Below are 15,999 nucleotides of genomic sequence, written 5' to 3' on the forward strand. Positions count from 1 at the left end.
CCCCTGGGATGCCCCCGGGCTATGGCTGCTGGTTGCCCCTGGCTGCTTCTGCCGGTGGCACTGGGAGCCTGTGCAGAGCTCCAGGACAAAGTGGTTCTGGAGGAGGAAGGTTTTTGAATTGGAAAGATTTTAATAGGTATTGACTAGCATTCTGGAGGCGAGATGTGAAAATCTAAACCACTGCCGCTAGCAGCCATAGAGAGGTGAATTGTGACACTGGGATTTCATGGTTGCTCTATCTACATTCGTTATGATCAGTACTAGATGCTAAAAATCAGGCTCTGTAAGGTCACAGTTAGCTAATCAAAGTGCACGTCGTGGAAGCAGACCGACAACAATTGCTGTCTCTTAAGCTGCCGGGCTGCAATATCTGATGCCCCTTCCTTGACCGCTTCCCACAGCCTTCCAGCGCTGTTTAAAAATGTCTCTTAAAATGCACTGCTGTGTCAGGGAGACAGGGACAAGTCTCAAGGGACCCTCACTGTTAACAGAAAGTGGCATGAAAAACATTAAAGTTTGAAGACATCTCCGCTAGGAGCTGGGCTGTGGCATTCACGCCACGGAGAATAAGATCTGAGACACAGGGTGAGCAGCTGGTCAAAGGGGAAAGCCGGGACACATGCTGCTGAGGTGGAGAGAATTCTGGAGACTGGGCGGGGGAAAACGAGGGAGAAAGGTGAGCAGAGAAAGGTTTGTCCGGGGAGGAAAGGAATGAAGTAGTTCATTCCCCATGCGTCAGCCAAGTCGCCTCTTTTCTCTTTCCTCACACGCAGAATAAAAACCAGGTCCTCCATGCCTCCCTTATTACACCTTTTAGTCTTTTTTTTCCAGGGGCCAGTCTATTCACTGTATCCGCAGGCCCAGCTCGGCTGTATCTGTGAATCTCTACTGCTCCAATCCGCTCGTCTTTCTTTCCCATGTCTAGATTTTACATTCTCCTCCTCTTCTTCCCCTGTTCTTACATCTTCGGTGCTTTTTTCTCCTTTTCCTCACATGATCATCCCTCCCTTCTTGTTCCTCCTCTCAGCCCCACTCCCAGCCCTCAATCTGCTCCCCCTTTGCCATTTTCCCTGTGGAGCTCTCACTGACGCCCCCCCCCCACAGGGAGCGTCAAACCCATTAACCCCCCCCCCCCCCATTCATTCCTTTGTTTCTCTCCTTTCCTCTTAGAAACAGCCTTCCTTTTGTCTCCATGTCTGGTGCTCCCCCTCATGGGGAGAAGCCAGTATCTGCCCACCAAGGCAGAACGGGGCAGAAGTGCAGCTCATGACATGGAATAACCGAAAAGTGACCTGCTGAGGGCAGGAAGCAGGGTAGTGACAGTTCTGGTGGGAGAACAGCCTCTGAGGTGCATTAACAGTCAGCCTGCTATCAGTTTCACTGGCCAGAAGCTTTGTCAGGCAGTCAAAGGCCACAGAGATTTAGAGGAACTGGGACAAAACACGAGTTTTATAAACAGATGGGGATACCAGGAATAGCTCTGAAAGAGACAGTGCTGATTTTCAGACACAAGCCACCCTACAGAGGCTAAATGCAAACAAACAGATACAGCACAAATCTATTTCCTCCCCCTTCGGATGAAAGTGTCTGATTTTTCTCCCCTACATGTGGATCGTTTTCTTCCCGACATAAGGCCTGATTGTGACCTCAAGCATTATGGGGTGCCTCTCTATTGAGGTGCACGGCATAACTGGTGTAAAAGCAATGTGAAGTAAGAATCACACTCTGCCCCATGTCTTCAATGCTACAATACACAGAGGCAAATTCTATCTCAGTTTATTACTAGAAGAACAATCTTAAAATTATACCATCTTATTATATTGACAAGGATCCTCATTACTTTCAAAGGGTTGATTTTTTTTCTAAATGTGAAAGATTAAAACAACAACAACAACAACAACAACAAAGACAACCCAACACTTGAACAGCTGCAATTTTCTTCTCCAAACAGCTTCGCCCTCTAAGCTCTTCTGACAGAAGTTGGGAAGGTTCTTCCCCTAGTCTTCCTCTAAGAAAGACAGTGAAAAAATGGTGGAATGGAATGGAATGACGACGGTGCTACCTCCCCACTCCCAAAGACAAGTGCCGGTGTGAACAGCGCGTCACGCTCTCCTGCTAACAACGTGAACACTGCTCATTGGGGGTGGAAGTATTTTGTCAACAAAAGACCTACAAACAGCGGCTCTACGCGGCCCAATTTGTAAAGACATGGCTGTGTTGACGTGGCCGTGTCACTAAAAGCAGGGTAGTGTAGACAAAGCCTTGGTAATGGCACTCCTTGCCCGGAGAGAAAAGAACAAGGCAAACCTGACTGTGTTCAGACTGAAATGTAAGACAACCTGAGAGAAAACCTTTTGCTAGGAACCTTTCCCACCCACCCACACAGGCGCCTCCTCCTGCTGCCCTTGGAACATTCACACATACCCTGCAGCCTAGGGGGATGGATGGGAAGAAAATATTTTCATTTATTTATTATTTGAACTTTTGTGCTTCATTATAATGTTGTCTGGTGCCTGTCGCATGCTCCTTAGATTGGACATTTCCTACAGCCCTCCAAAGTTCCCTTTTAATCTTTTCCATCCATATGCAGAATAATTTTTTTTATGTGCACCCAGGCATGTGCACCACCATGAGACACAAACCTAGATGAGGGCGCTCTTCTAATCAGCTGGGTGGCATTTGAATCTCTCTTGAGTGGCCACACAAGTGCACAGTTTACAGGGAACACTGCAGCTCTCCTTGTTTTTATCTGCAAAATGCCCTCTTCCCTCCTTCAAATCTACTTCTTCGAACGATCCTTTCCATCTTCTCAATAAATCCCGCACCAGCCCAACCCTCATCGTTGTCTGAGGTCCTTTCTTACATTTGCCTTGTCCACTTTAGACTGTCAGCTCTTCTGTAGCGTACGTGTTTTTCATCCTGGTTTGTAAAGTGCTTTGGAAATTCCCTGGGCTGTGTAACAGATTTTTTTTGTAACAACAATAAATAAAAACGATCAGAGGTAAGAACTCGGAAGGTGTTACTCTGAACAACATGTAATACTCCTAGCCCCAAGCAGAGAGAGCCCCACTTCTCTTTTCCTTTTCTGGAGCCCAAACAACCCCAACTGAGATGATGCATAGTGAAAAAGTGTGGCTTATTTGCTACTGTAGAAGTCCATTTTCCTCTTGTTGAGAAAGGCTGCTTTGGTGACCTCTGAGTCATCCGTCCTCCTCATTAGCCAGCAGCAGGAATTCTTTCAGACTGGCCCACCCAGTACCAATGTCATCAGCCTCCCTCTGCCATACTCACACCCCCTCCCCACCCATTCTGTCTAGCCTAGCATAAGCTTAGGCCATTACTGAAGGTAATGCTTTTATTGGGGGAGGAAAGGAAGGGAGCTACAGAGAGGAAGCCTCCCTGGGGGAAGGGAAATGACATTCCTGCCACAGCCATCATACAACATTCCCCTTCCTCTTGCCCCTCCCTTGGTGACCTCTGGCTCAGTCTTCCGAAGCTATGAAGGAAAAGCGGGGTGTGGGGAGGAGAGGTTAAGATGCAAGAAGAGCTGAAAGCACCATGAGACAAAGATCTTAGCTTGTCTCCAGTGATCTTTACAAAGGACTACAATGTAAAGGAACTGGGTGGAGGAGAAAAAGCAAGCACAAGTATTTGAAGGGTGTCATCAAACAGGAGGGCGAATCATAGAGCCAGTATGGACCACTGGATCATCTGGACTGACCTCCTCTCTAGCACAGGCCACCAAACCCACCCACACTCATGTTCCAAATCCAACAAATGAAACCAGACCAACGTATTACACCCCTAGTATGTGCCACAGGCAGAGAATAGGAGGGGCCAAGGTGCACCACTGCCCAAGACCCCCTCCACGGCAGGAAAGCAATTAAGTGAGATATAATCCTGGCATGTGACCCCCCACCTACATGGTGCAGATAAACCCTCCATGGTTACTGCTTATCTGAGCTGGGGGACATGCCATCTCAACCCCACATGGTGCCATCTGTCAGACCCATGGCTGGATTTACACCTTGTGCTCCCTTAGGCACAGTATCTTCAGTGCCCCCTCTGCCTACAGCTGACCTTCGTGTTGCACACAACGAGAAGTCCTGTGGCACCTTAGGGTGAGTCTACACTGCACTGTAGCTCAGAATAAGATACATAATTTGAGCTACGCAAAGTGCGTATCTTATTTTGATCTCATTTCAAAATAGCTTATTTCGTAATTTCGAAATAACCCGCTATTCTGAAACGTCCCTTACTCCTCGTGGAATGAGGTTTACAGGGACATCAGAATAGCGAGCCCGAAATAACGTAGCCTCTAAGACTAATGGATTTATTTGGGCATAAGCTTTAGTGGGCAAAACCCCACTTTGTCAGATGCATGGAGTGGAAATTCCAGAGGCAGTCATAAATATATAGACTGTATTGTGGATCCAGACTAACATGACTACCCCTCTGATACATGTTGCACACAGTTTTAGAGAGGTAAAGTGCCCTAGACCCTGGTCAGACCCCAGCATGTGAGCAAGAACTGAGCACCTGAGAGACACTGCTCAATACCATCTCAGACCCCTACCAGTCACATCTCCAGTCATGGTCATTTCTGATACTTCTGAGGAAGGAGATGAGACAAAACAAAACAAAACAAAACTACCTCCCCACACTCTCCAAGGGGGAACAAGCAGGAGAGATGGGGCAAGGTAACACAAAGGAAAATTTCAGATGAATATCAGGGAGAGTATTAGGCTGTGAAAGTGTCTCTCGGGGAAGTGGTATAATTCCCATGTTCTCAGGACATTCCAAACCGGACAGAGCACCAGAGAAAACACACTACTGTATTGGGAACAGTCGTGCACTGGTGGGAAAAGTGAAAGATCAGGCTACTTTTTTGACTAAGCAGAAGGAAATGCAATATGCAAAGAACATGAAAAGCACAGAAGATTTAAACAGTCCTGCCACTTGTAAGAATTCAAGCTGTGATGGTTAACACAGGCCAGGTTAACACAGGCTGTCAGAGACACTTAGATCTGCCTTTCATTGCCTGAGCTACTCTGATCTGGCTTTATCTTCAAAGAGATCTGAAAAGGGTAGAATGTCCCGGAGGGAAGAAATGATGCCGGCATAGCATCACCTCCCCCTGGAAATCCACAAATGCCATTTCTGCTCCCACTGTTGGACCCAACAGGTCCTGGGTACTGGGAAGGGGACAAGATGCTCCTTCAGGGAAGAAGATGCCTTTCCAGGGTATGCATCCTGCTGACCAAGCAGATCTCTCTTCATCTGGCTTCCAACATCGCTAACCCTCCTGTGGAGCTCCAACTGGAGCTGCTACCGAGCAGCATGAGATCTGGGCTGAATGGGAGCAGGAGCCCCACAAGAGCACAGCAGGGCAGCTGTAAATTAAGGACCACTACAGCTTGCATAATGCCACGGGGTCCCAGTAACCAGCCAGGCGCTGGTGATCTGTTTAGGGTCACCACCTCTTGAAAACGCCAACTGGGTGAGGCCATTCTCATGAGTTCGTCCTGCAAGACAAGGTTAGAAACGGGACTGAGAACAACCACAGCTGTTCATTGCCTTCCAAGAGAAAGTAAAGCGCAGAGACTGGCCTGTTTGGGCAGATTCGCTTGCTAGGATGCCACAGTGCTGGCAGTGAGCTGCACAGCCTGGAAAACCCTAGGTCGGGAGGGAGAGAGATGTGGGTCTCTACCTAAGAGAGGTGACAGCTGATAAGCCAGAAGCCTGAGAGTGTCTGATCTCGAGGGACCACAATGGGGGAACACGGGGCAGCTGCCCTGAACTGTCACACTATTTAATAATTTGTTCTGGTGCGTCGTCAATTTGTAAGACCTAATAATAGGGTTATATGGAATAGCCAGCATGGATTTGTCAAGAACAAATCATGCCCAACCAATCTGATTTCCCTCTTTAGCATGGTTACTGACCTAGTGGAGAGGGAGAAGCAGTAGCTGTGATTTTTTCACATATTGTATGTGAGTCAACAATTTGAGTCAACAAATGTGAACTGGCATGTCATATGTAAGACATGGAAGGTAACTGTGCTGTTCTACTCTGAATAGGAGGAGCCTTACCTGAAGTAATGTGCCCTAGATCTGGCACCAAGCATTAGGAAAGATGTGGACAAATCAGAGAGAGTCCAGATGAAAGCCATAAAAATGATAAAAGGTTTAGAAAACCTAACCTAGGAGGAAAGGTTAAATAAACTGGGCATGTTTAATCTTGAGAGAAGAAAATTTAGAGAGGACCTGATAACAATCTTCAAACATGTTAAGAGTAGCATGAAAGGGACTGTAATCAATTGTTCTCCAGATGCATTGAAGGTAGGATAAGAAATAATCAGCTTAATCTGCAGCAAGGAAGATTTAGGTTAGATGTGAGGAAAAACTTTTCAGCTAAAAGAATAGCGAAGCACTGGAGCAGATTACCAAGGGAGCTTGTGGAATCCCTTCCACGGAGATCTTTGCGAAAAAGGTTGGACAAACACCATCAAGGATGCTCTAGGTTTACTTGGTCGGTCCCACCTCAGCACTGGTGGCCTCTGAAGATCCCTTCCAGCCCTGCATTACTATGATTAACATCACATGGGGGATGTTGTCTAGTGGTTGAGGGAACATTGTCTAATTTGTGTCACAAGTGTGACTCAGTGGAGAATAGGTGATAAACATTTTCCTCTGTGCTGATGCATAGAGGATATGAATTGGTACAGGCCCCATAAGAGTAGCCTTAGAAGTCGTGTTTTTAGCTCTCAATGTCCCCGGGTCAATTCCCAGTGTGTTGATTAAGATGGCAGATATTGTAGAGCAGTCATGAGGGAGTAGGATGGCAGAACCAGACTTAAAGGCTTTCCTAGTTTATAATAATGACTCACTTAATTTCTCCGTGCCTCAGTTTACTCATCTCTCCACTTACTAGGGTGTTGTGACGAGTTTAATGTTTACAACATGTCCTGGCACGTGCAGATAAAAGTTGCTATGTAAACACAAAATAATTACTCTTAGTGCTTCTGTTTTTTGCTGCTATGTTTTTGCTTCACGGGCAGAACTTATCTTGCTGCCAGTTGTTTAGCTCTGTTGTCGTATGGGACTACAGAGACACAACTGGTAAAATCGAAATTCACAGCTCCTCTAAAGGGGCCATAAGACTGCTTTTCCTAAGAATGTCATTTACAAGAAGCAGAAGGTATAAAAGAACAATTCTCCAACCAATTTAAAAGCTCTCCCTTTCCCTTCAACATTTAGATAACATTTTAACACTTTACCTTATTTTTGTATTTGCAAATCTGAGGCTTCTGCCAAAATCATTAAAGGTCAGGGTTCCACCATGCTTTCTATCAATCCCCCATCTCATTTCTTCACTCAGCACACAGTCAATCTGGAACTCCTTGCCAGAGGATGTGGTGAGGGCTAGGACTTTGACGGGGTTCAAAGGAGAGCTAGATAGATTCATGGAGGTTAGGTCCATCAGTGGCTATTAGCCAGGATGGGTAGGAATGGTGTCCCTAGCCTCTGTTTCCCCGGAGGTGGGTGAATCACATGGGGATTACCTGTTGTGTCCCCTCTCTCTGGAGCATCTGGTATTGGCCACTGTCGGCAGACAGGATACTGGGCTGGATGGACCGTTGGTCTGACCCAGGATGGCCGTTCTTATGTTCATTTACTTCACAGATGTCAGTGTTGTCTAGCCGATCACACATTAGCCTGGAGAGTCTGGAGACTGGGGCACTGATCCTACTGCTACCACAAACCTGCTGTGTGACCTTAAGCAAGTTTCTTCATTTATCTGAGCCTTTTTTCCCTCCCACCTTTTGTCTGTCTTGACTATTTGGACGTCAGATTCCCCAGGGCAGGGACTGTCTCTTCTTATAAACTATGTGGTATTACCCCAGCAATGGGCCACCAAAGCTAGACAGTGGTTGCATGAGTGACCCTCCTTTTTCTCAGTGGGCTGAAAGATTAACATAACGAAGACGTTCTCCCAGCATGAGGTAGTTTTGCTAACTGCACTCATGTAGCTAGAGGTCACTGGGGGCGCTGACTGAACCGTAGCAGTGCTTTGATTGGATGCAGAGGGAGCACATGGTTCTCACTGTCAGCGCTGTGAGCAATCAGCATGCTCCTCACTTGACCTACCCCGGCTTTACATGTGTGCCACTTTAGTGATACCATTAGGAAAAAAACTACATGGCTAGAAATTAGCGTGGGCAACAGTAAACAAAATTCCTTGCAAGCCACACATAGAACCTGGTGGGCTACATGCGGTCGGCAGCCTGCAGGTTGCCCACCACTAGTTTATACAGGGTCCTCCACGATACAGCCCTGATCTTGACTGGGATTGCTAGGTGCTACTGTAATATAATATAGATTAAAAACCAATACCTCATTCTTGCTTTCCTTAATCTCTGCTCTCTCTGAGGTAATTCTGCATGTCCTATTCCCGTGTGGTTTGGAATTGGGTATTATTTCCTTTCAGAACGAACACTTTTTGTACAGCTGGATTTTGCATATTTGGTGTTCTTAAGGATGGGGGTGGGGATGTCTCGGGACTCTGAGCTTTAATTCAAAGGACAGAAGGATACAAAAGCTCACCCAAGAATGGAATAATTCAAAGGGATAGATAGAAGAGGGAAAATGTTAATAAATGAAAAGAGAGAATAAAAACCTTGGACACTCAACAGCCTGGCCAAATACATAGGTGGAAAACAGAGTTATTACCTCCCTGAGGCAAGTATAAATGGGACAGACAAGGACTCGGAAGGGCTCCCCAGTGTTGCTCCTCATGGTGCCGAAGACTTCGCAGAGAAAGGTGATGAACCCCAACCAACGCTCCACGTCACGCTGCTGCAGCTCCTCCCGCATTGTGAAATCTTTCTGCAAGGGGGACAGACAACAGGCAGCATCAGCAAAACCACATCACACTAGAAGAGGCAACGGCTGTGTAGGGAGGGAATTAAGAAAAGAGGAAATTGAAACGAGGGGGAGAGAGAGCAAGAGAGACAGACTGACCCTTTAGTAATGAGCATGCTGATTACTCAAAGTTCAGTGGCTGAGATTTCAACACAGCATAAAGCAGGTACTGTAGAAATAGCAGCAGCAGCTGCACAATGCAACAGAAACAATTTCCCTTTGGCCTGAAACAAAATACAGGACTATGTAGCACTTTAAAGACTAACAAGATGGTTTATTAGATGATGAGCTTTCGTGGGCCAGACCCACTTCCTCAGATCAAATAGTGGAAGAAAATAGTCACAACCATATATACCAAAGGATACAACTAAAAAAATGAACACATATGAAAAGGACAAATCACATTTCAGAACAGAAGGGGGATGCGGGGTGGGGTGGGGGGAGGTAAATGTCTGTGAGTTAATGGTATTAGAGGTGATAATTGGGGAAGCTATCTTTGTAATGGGTAAGATAGTTAGCGTCTTTGTTGAGACCGATGCATAGAGTGTCGAATTTTAGCATGAATGGCAGTTCAGAGAATTCCCTTTCAAGTGCAGATTTAAAAGGCTTCTGAAGCAGAATGCAGGTAATTAAGTCGTTGAAACAGTTTCTTTTCTGGTTGAAATGACAAGAAACTGTTTTTTCTTTGTGATCCTGTCTAATATCTGTTTTGTGGGCATTGATCCTTTGGCGAAGTGTCTTAGACTTTTGTCCAATGTACATAGCAGACGGACACTTTCGGCACATGATAGCATAAATTATACTTCTGGATGCGCAGGAATATGTATTCTTGATCTTATAACTCACTTGGTTAGGTCCAATAATGGTATCAGCAGAGTGAATATGTGGACAAAGCTGGCAACGGGGTTTGTTGCAAGGGAAGGTACCAGGGTTGATATTAGTGTGGTATGTCCTGTGGCTGTTGGTAAGAATCATCTTGAGGTTAGGTGGTTGTCTATAGGAGACCATGAGTCTGTCTCCCAGAGCCTCTTGGAGTTTAGTATCCTGTTCCAGTATAGGCTGTAGTTTATTGATAAATGTGTTGGACAGGTTTAAGTTGGGGGCTGTAGGTGATGACAAGTGGTGTTCTATTGTTGGTTTTCTTGGGTCTGTCTTGAAGTAGATGGTTTCTAGGTATTCATCTGGCTCTTTCCATTTGCTTTTTTATTTCTCCGGGTGGGTAGTTGAGGTTTATAAATGCTTGGTAGAGATCCTGAAGTTTCTGGTCTCTGTCAGTGGGATTAGAGCAGATGCGGTTGTATTGAAGGGCTTGGCTATAGACGATGGATCGTATGGTGTATGCTGGATGGGAGCTGGAAGCATGTAGGTAACTGTATGAGTCAGTGGGTTTTCTGTAGAGGGTGGTGTCTAATTTTCCATTGTTGATTTGTACTGTGGTGTCCAGGAAATGGATCTCTTGTGTAGAATGGTCCAGGCTGAGGTTGATGGTGGGGTGTAGGTTGTTGAAATCTCTGTGGAATGTCTCCAGTGTTTCTTGGCCATGCGTCCAGATCATAAAAATGTCATTGATGTAGCTTAAGTAGAGAAGGGGTAAAAGGGGACAGGAGTTGAGGAAACATTCTAGGTCAGCCATAAAGATATTAGCATACTGTGGGGCCATGCGTGTACCCATGGCTGTGCTGCTGATCTGGAGGTATAAGTTGTTCTCAAACTGGAAATAGTTGTGGGTGAGAACGAAGTTACATAGGTCTGCTATCAGGTTGGCAGCGGTGTCCTCTGGGATAGTGTTTCTAATTGCTTGTAATCCATCTTCATGTGGGATGTTGGTGTATAGAGCTTCTACATCCATGGTGGCAAGGATGGTGTTATTGGGGAGGTTATCGATGTTTTGTAGTTTCCTTAGGAAGTCTGTAGTGTCTCGGAGATAGCTGGGGCTGTTGGTTGTGTAGGGTTTGAGGAGAGAGTCTACATAGCTGGATAGACCAGTAGTGAGCGTGCCAATACCAGAGATGATGGGACGTCCTGGGTGTCCAGGTTTATGGATCTTGGGAAGCAGATAGAACAATCCTGGTCGGGGGGTCAGAAGGTGTTTCTGTGTGGATTTGTTCCCGAGTAGCTGTAGGGAGGCTTTTAAGGAGACAGTGTAGTTTCTTTTGGCCTGTCTGTAACATATGTGAGTGTTCAATATGCAAAAGAAGGGGGCTGGTTTAACAGGTGTGGCAAACACAAAAGGCACAAAAGCATGAGAGGGATAGCTGAGATAGTCTGTAATTGGAAAAATGTAAAAAACAATCAATAGTCTTGCAGCACCTTAAAGATTAACAAAACATGTACAGTAAAACTCCAATTGTCCGCTTCCCCAAGTCCGCCGCTCGTCAGTTTCAGCAGCGGCAGCGGAGGACTTGGGGAAGCAGCGGAGCAGAGCAGCTAGGGTGCTGCCGGGTTGGTCCCGCAGCGCCACCCCTCACCTCTCTGCTTGGCGATAACTACTGCAGTCTGGGGGGTGGGGAGCCTGCTCCCCTCCTGGAAACTCTCGGCGGTGGCGTGGGGCTTCCTCCGCCTTCCTGCAAAATGGCGGAGGGTTTGTCCCTTGCCACGCTGTTCCCCGCCCACCCCCCAGCTGGACGCAGTGTGGGTCCTGGCTGGAGTACCTCCCGATACTCCAGCATATCCGATAAACCAGCACCACCTAGGTTCCAAAGGTGCTGGATTATCAGAAGTCTACTGTAGATGGTATCACGCGCTTTTGTGGACACAGCCCACTTCTTCAGATGAATGGAACATTACAAGTCCAGATCCAAGAATAAATAAGGGAAGGGGTGGAGGAAAGGATGGGGGAAAAGGAGCCATAGAGGCAGCATACTTCTGCCTGACTTTTTTTCTCAAGGGAACTCATATCAGCACAGATAAGTTCAGTCTGTCTACGCCTTTCTCAGAGTTAGCACCAAAAGGGACCACGTTCTCCCCTGCACTGGGACTAGGGCTTTCTTGGGCTGCTGGTGAGTCCTGCCTGCTGCAACTGTTCCTTGGCACCCTCTAAATTACAGCAGGGGACTGGCCTGCTGCCCGCCTGGATGAAGACCAGGAGAGTACAATGTTGGCATTCAAATGTCCCTCCCTCCTGTGTCATACTGTTGCCACAACCAAGGATTGTGGGAATTACACAACTCCAGAAGCAAGGTCAGGATCAGATGCACAGTGAGTTATGTGTCTCTCCCCCGGCCCGCTAGTCTAATTCATAACAGAAATGGTGGCTGCCCAAAGCAAAGACAGCAAGAACAGAGACGTCTGGGAGACGGGGAAGAAAAGAATGACAGAGAAAAACGAAAACACAACCAAACAAATTTGGTCCTTTACTTTTACAGAGATGAAATAATAAATTATGATCCTATGATCCAAGTGTACATAGTGTTCAGGACCAGGGGCTATTTCCCCAACTCCTTTTCGATGTTACAGCAGCTCATTTCAAGAACTATCATACCACTCTGCTTATTTCCACTCTTAATGGTTATAACTGAATCAACATAATGCAGGAAAACATTACAAAACAAGGCTATTTTCAAGTATAACATAAAACATTACAGGCGAAGTATGTGTTGAATGTGTGTGCCGCTCCATATATAATATCTAGCAACTAAAATGCTAATGAAGGATCTTTTCGACATCAGCTTATTCCTATTGACGAAAACTAAAAGGCTATATCTACTCTACAGGGTTTTTGCGCAAAGACCCGCAGAGCATCCACACCTCAAACGTGTTTTTACGCAAGAAAATTTACAATAAAATGGCAGAACAGAGGGCTTTTTGCGGTGTAGGTATACCTCTTTCTATGAGGCATAACTCCTTTTTGCGCAAGAGTTATTGTGCAAAAAGGTATGTATGGACACAGAACAGGGGTTTCTTGCGCAAAAAGAGCCTATCAGAAAAAGCACCGGTGCTCTGATGGCTATTCTGTGAATGGCCATCAGAGCTTTCTTGCGCAAGAACGTCCATGCAGTGTGGACACTCTCTTGCGCAAAAGCACATCGCTATTGCGATGTGCTTTTGAGGTGTGGGGGTGCTTTTGCACAAGAAGTTTTTGCAGATTTCTTCTGCAAAAAGCTTCTTGCGCAAAAACCCTGCAGTGCAGACAAAGCCAAAAAGATGTTCTGTTGCACCCAGTGCTCTCATCTGCAGCTGCAAAATATCGAGATGGAGCTGTTCGTAAAAGCTCTCCTCTAGTGGTGGGTAGGCCACCAAGAGATTGATGAGTTCGCTACAGCCTTGGTTCTTTCCTCTCAGGCAGTAGAGGATAATTCATTAATATCCAAAGATCCCAGGTTTTATGTCCACTGCCAACAGCCCATCCCGAAGCGTCGGCATTACAGCAGCCTAGGTCTTAGGTTCTCTTCCAGTTCCGTAACATCCGGAAACACTCCTATGTCACAGTCTCTGTAGGCAATGATATTTTTGAAGTGTGCCATTTCCATGAGGTTATTTAATGGCTTGTTCTGGAGCTTTCTCTCCACTTTCAGTTAAAAAAATATATTGACAGAACAGAAATGTCAGAGCAACTATTGAGCAATTAAAAACAAAAACACAAGCATTTGGCCACAGGCCTGGACGTCTAAACCACTTCCCTTTGAAACTGGATCACTCCACTATCCCTCCTTTCTCCAGAGAAAGGCAGAGCATGGTCCAGACTGCACCTCCGAGCCCCTGTAATGCTTACAGCTTTGTGCTGAGGTAGAGAGGTTTCTTTGATGTTCTTAGCTTTCAATGCTTCCTCCAGCAAGACGACGCCAGTTCCATGAAGGCAGGGACTTTTTCAAGACTTGGGGGTCCCTCTGCAAGAGCCTGACATCTCTCCGTAGTAACGTCTGTTCCACTCCCAGGTCAGTCTATCCCTTGGAGGCTTAGAGGCATGTCTCCCTGGTATGAGGATGAGCTGTACTGCAGCAGGGGCAGCTCTACTCTACATAGCCTGAGTTCCTCCTAGGACCTAATCCTCTCCCATCCCTTTTTGGGAGTACAGGCTCTACTTTCACATGGGGCCTACACCGCCCAGGTTCACTATGTGTATGGCGTAGCAAAGGAAGGCTCCTTGCACTCCCATTATCTCTTTACACTGCCAAGCAGCCGGACTAGTTCAATCTTTAGCATTTTGCTGCAGGATCTCACACACCTTCCACCAACCCCAATGTCTTCCTCTTCAAATCCAGAGACTCCAATGTAAACCACAGTTTCCTGCCTTACCATGTTTACTGAGGCACTGATATTTCCTGCATGGGACTACATCAATCCAGATTGAAAGCCATTGAAAGTGTAAAGATTCCCAAGACATTCTGGGAAATTCTTAGCTGCTTGGGTCACCTGCATGAACTTGGGCACTGTGATTTAGATAGCAAAGCCAAAAAAGGCTCAATGCAAGAACGGGGGTAAAAAGAGCCACATGTATATTCCACTCCCCTGTGGATTCACCTTGAGAGATGCACTGGCTCTATTCACAAACTTAATTTTGTATTTTTAAACTTCCTTAAGTAGACAGTCCCTCTATCAACCTTAAAAACCATAAAACACCTAGGCTGGGATACCATACAGTTTAAATTAGAAATTCCAGGAGATTTATGTCTTGATTGTGTCAGGAGAAGTAGGTTTGTTGCCAGCTCAAACACTTCAAGCTGAAAATACACCTTTCCTTATTTACTGAAAGGAATTCACAGCGGATTACTGGGAAACTGCAAGGAGAGATAGGATTCAGTTTTGGAAGCGTGCAGAAAACACCCAAGGGCCATTGCACAAAGAATCCTTCCTTCAAATTCCTGCTTAACACACTCTCTTTCTGCAAAGCCTTTGTGAGAAACTTCTCCAAATAAATTCATTACAAAAATACAAACACATGCTCTGCTTTGAGATTCACTCTGGCTGTGTCTACATTGGCATCCCTTTCCGGAAAAGGGATGCTAATGAGACGAGTCGGAATTGCAAATCCGCGGGGGATTTAAATATCCCCCGCGGCATTTGCATTTACATGGCTGCCGCTTTTTTCCGGCTTGGGGATACTTGAAAGTAGGAATAAGAAATCCTCCAGAAAAGGCTTTATTTTCCGGAGAATCACGTCTAGACTGGCGCTTTTCTCCGGCTTATCCCCAAGCCGGAAAAAAGCAGCAGCCATGTAAATGCAAATGCCGCGGGGGATATTTAAATCCCCCGCGGATTTGCAATTGCGATGTATCTCATTAGCATCCCTTTTCCGGAAAGGGATGCCAATGTAGACACAGCCTCTGACTATTACTGGATAGCTCTGAACTGTGGTATCTATCTTTGTAGACTGTAATTTCTGTGAAGCAGAAACATCTTTTCTTCTTTATCAAGGGCACAAAAATAATTGGGCCAGGCCTAAAATAGTTTGGTCATAGACTGCCTTTGATTTATAGCAAAGCTGCCATTGGGACAGTTGAGCAAAGATGGAGATGGTTAAAACATTGGTCCAGCACTAAGGAGACCTGGTTTCCAATCACAGCTTTTTCACTGCTTGCTGAGTGACCTTGAGCAAGTCACCTCACTGCTGTGTGCCTCATGCAAGGGGACTGTTAGCCCCTTACTAAAACTCAGTGGGAGTTTTTGATTGGCCAGCTCTCAGTACCAAAAAGTCCATGAGAAATCAGGGCCCTGAGACTGACAGTCCCCAGGGACAATGCGAAGAGGCTAACACTCCAGGTCAGCCTGATTGACAGGTTGGACAGAGCAATGAGGGAATTAGGAGGCCTGGTACCCTCCTCCATTTGAGCTGGGATTTTCTGGGTCTCTGAGTCAAAGCGGGAGAGCTAAGAAGAGCAGTAAGGAGTGCAAGCTGTGCTGAGGAGCAGACCTGCAGTGACAGAACCAAAGGCCCACACAGCCCAAAGAGCGCAGACCTTGTGGTGAGAAGCCAGGGGCGGCCCGTGGCTATAGGCCGACTCGGCCATCCCCTAGGGCGCCACCTTCAACGGCTCTTGATGATGGCGTCACCCCATTGACAGCCCATTGACGGCCGTGCAGGCGGGGGCGCTGATCACGCGTTCCGCCTGGGGCACCAGCTGCCGCAGCCCACTTC

The 15,999-nt window shown here is 46.4% G+C and overlaps 1 protein-coding gene across 7 annotated transcripts in view; it reads right to left on the reverse strand.

Moving 5' to 3' along the window:
• The window catches only part of CTIF (cap binding complex dependent translation initiation factor), a 420,270-nt gene that overhangs the window by 11,648 nt on the left and 392,623 nt on the right, over positions 1-15,999 (reverse strand). For all 7 annotated transcript variants that reach the window (XM_075932696.1, XM_075932695.1, XM_006136745.3 and 4 more), the window contains one exon: positions 8,733-8,888. In XM_075932696.1, coding sequence (XP_075788811.1) covers positions 8,733-8,888 — 156 coding nt within the window. The remainder of the gene's footprint in view (positions 1-8,732; positions 8,889-15,999) is intronic.

This window comes from Pelodiscus sinensis, chromosome 6 (assembly GCF_049634645.1).
Source record: "Pelodiscus sinensis isolate JC-2024 chromosome 6, ASM4963464v1, whole genome shotgun sequence".
Classification (NCBI taxonomy): domain Eukaryota; kingdom Metazoa; phylum Chordata; order Testudines; family Trionychidae; genus Pelodiscus; species Pelodiscus sinensis.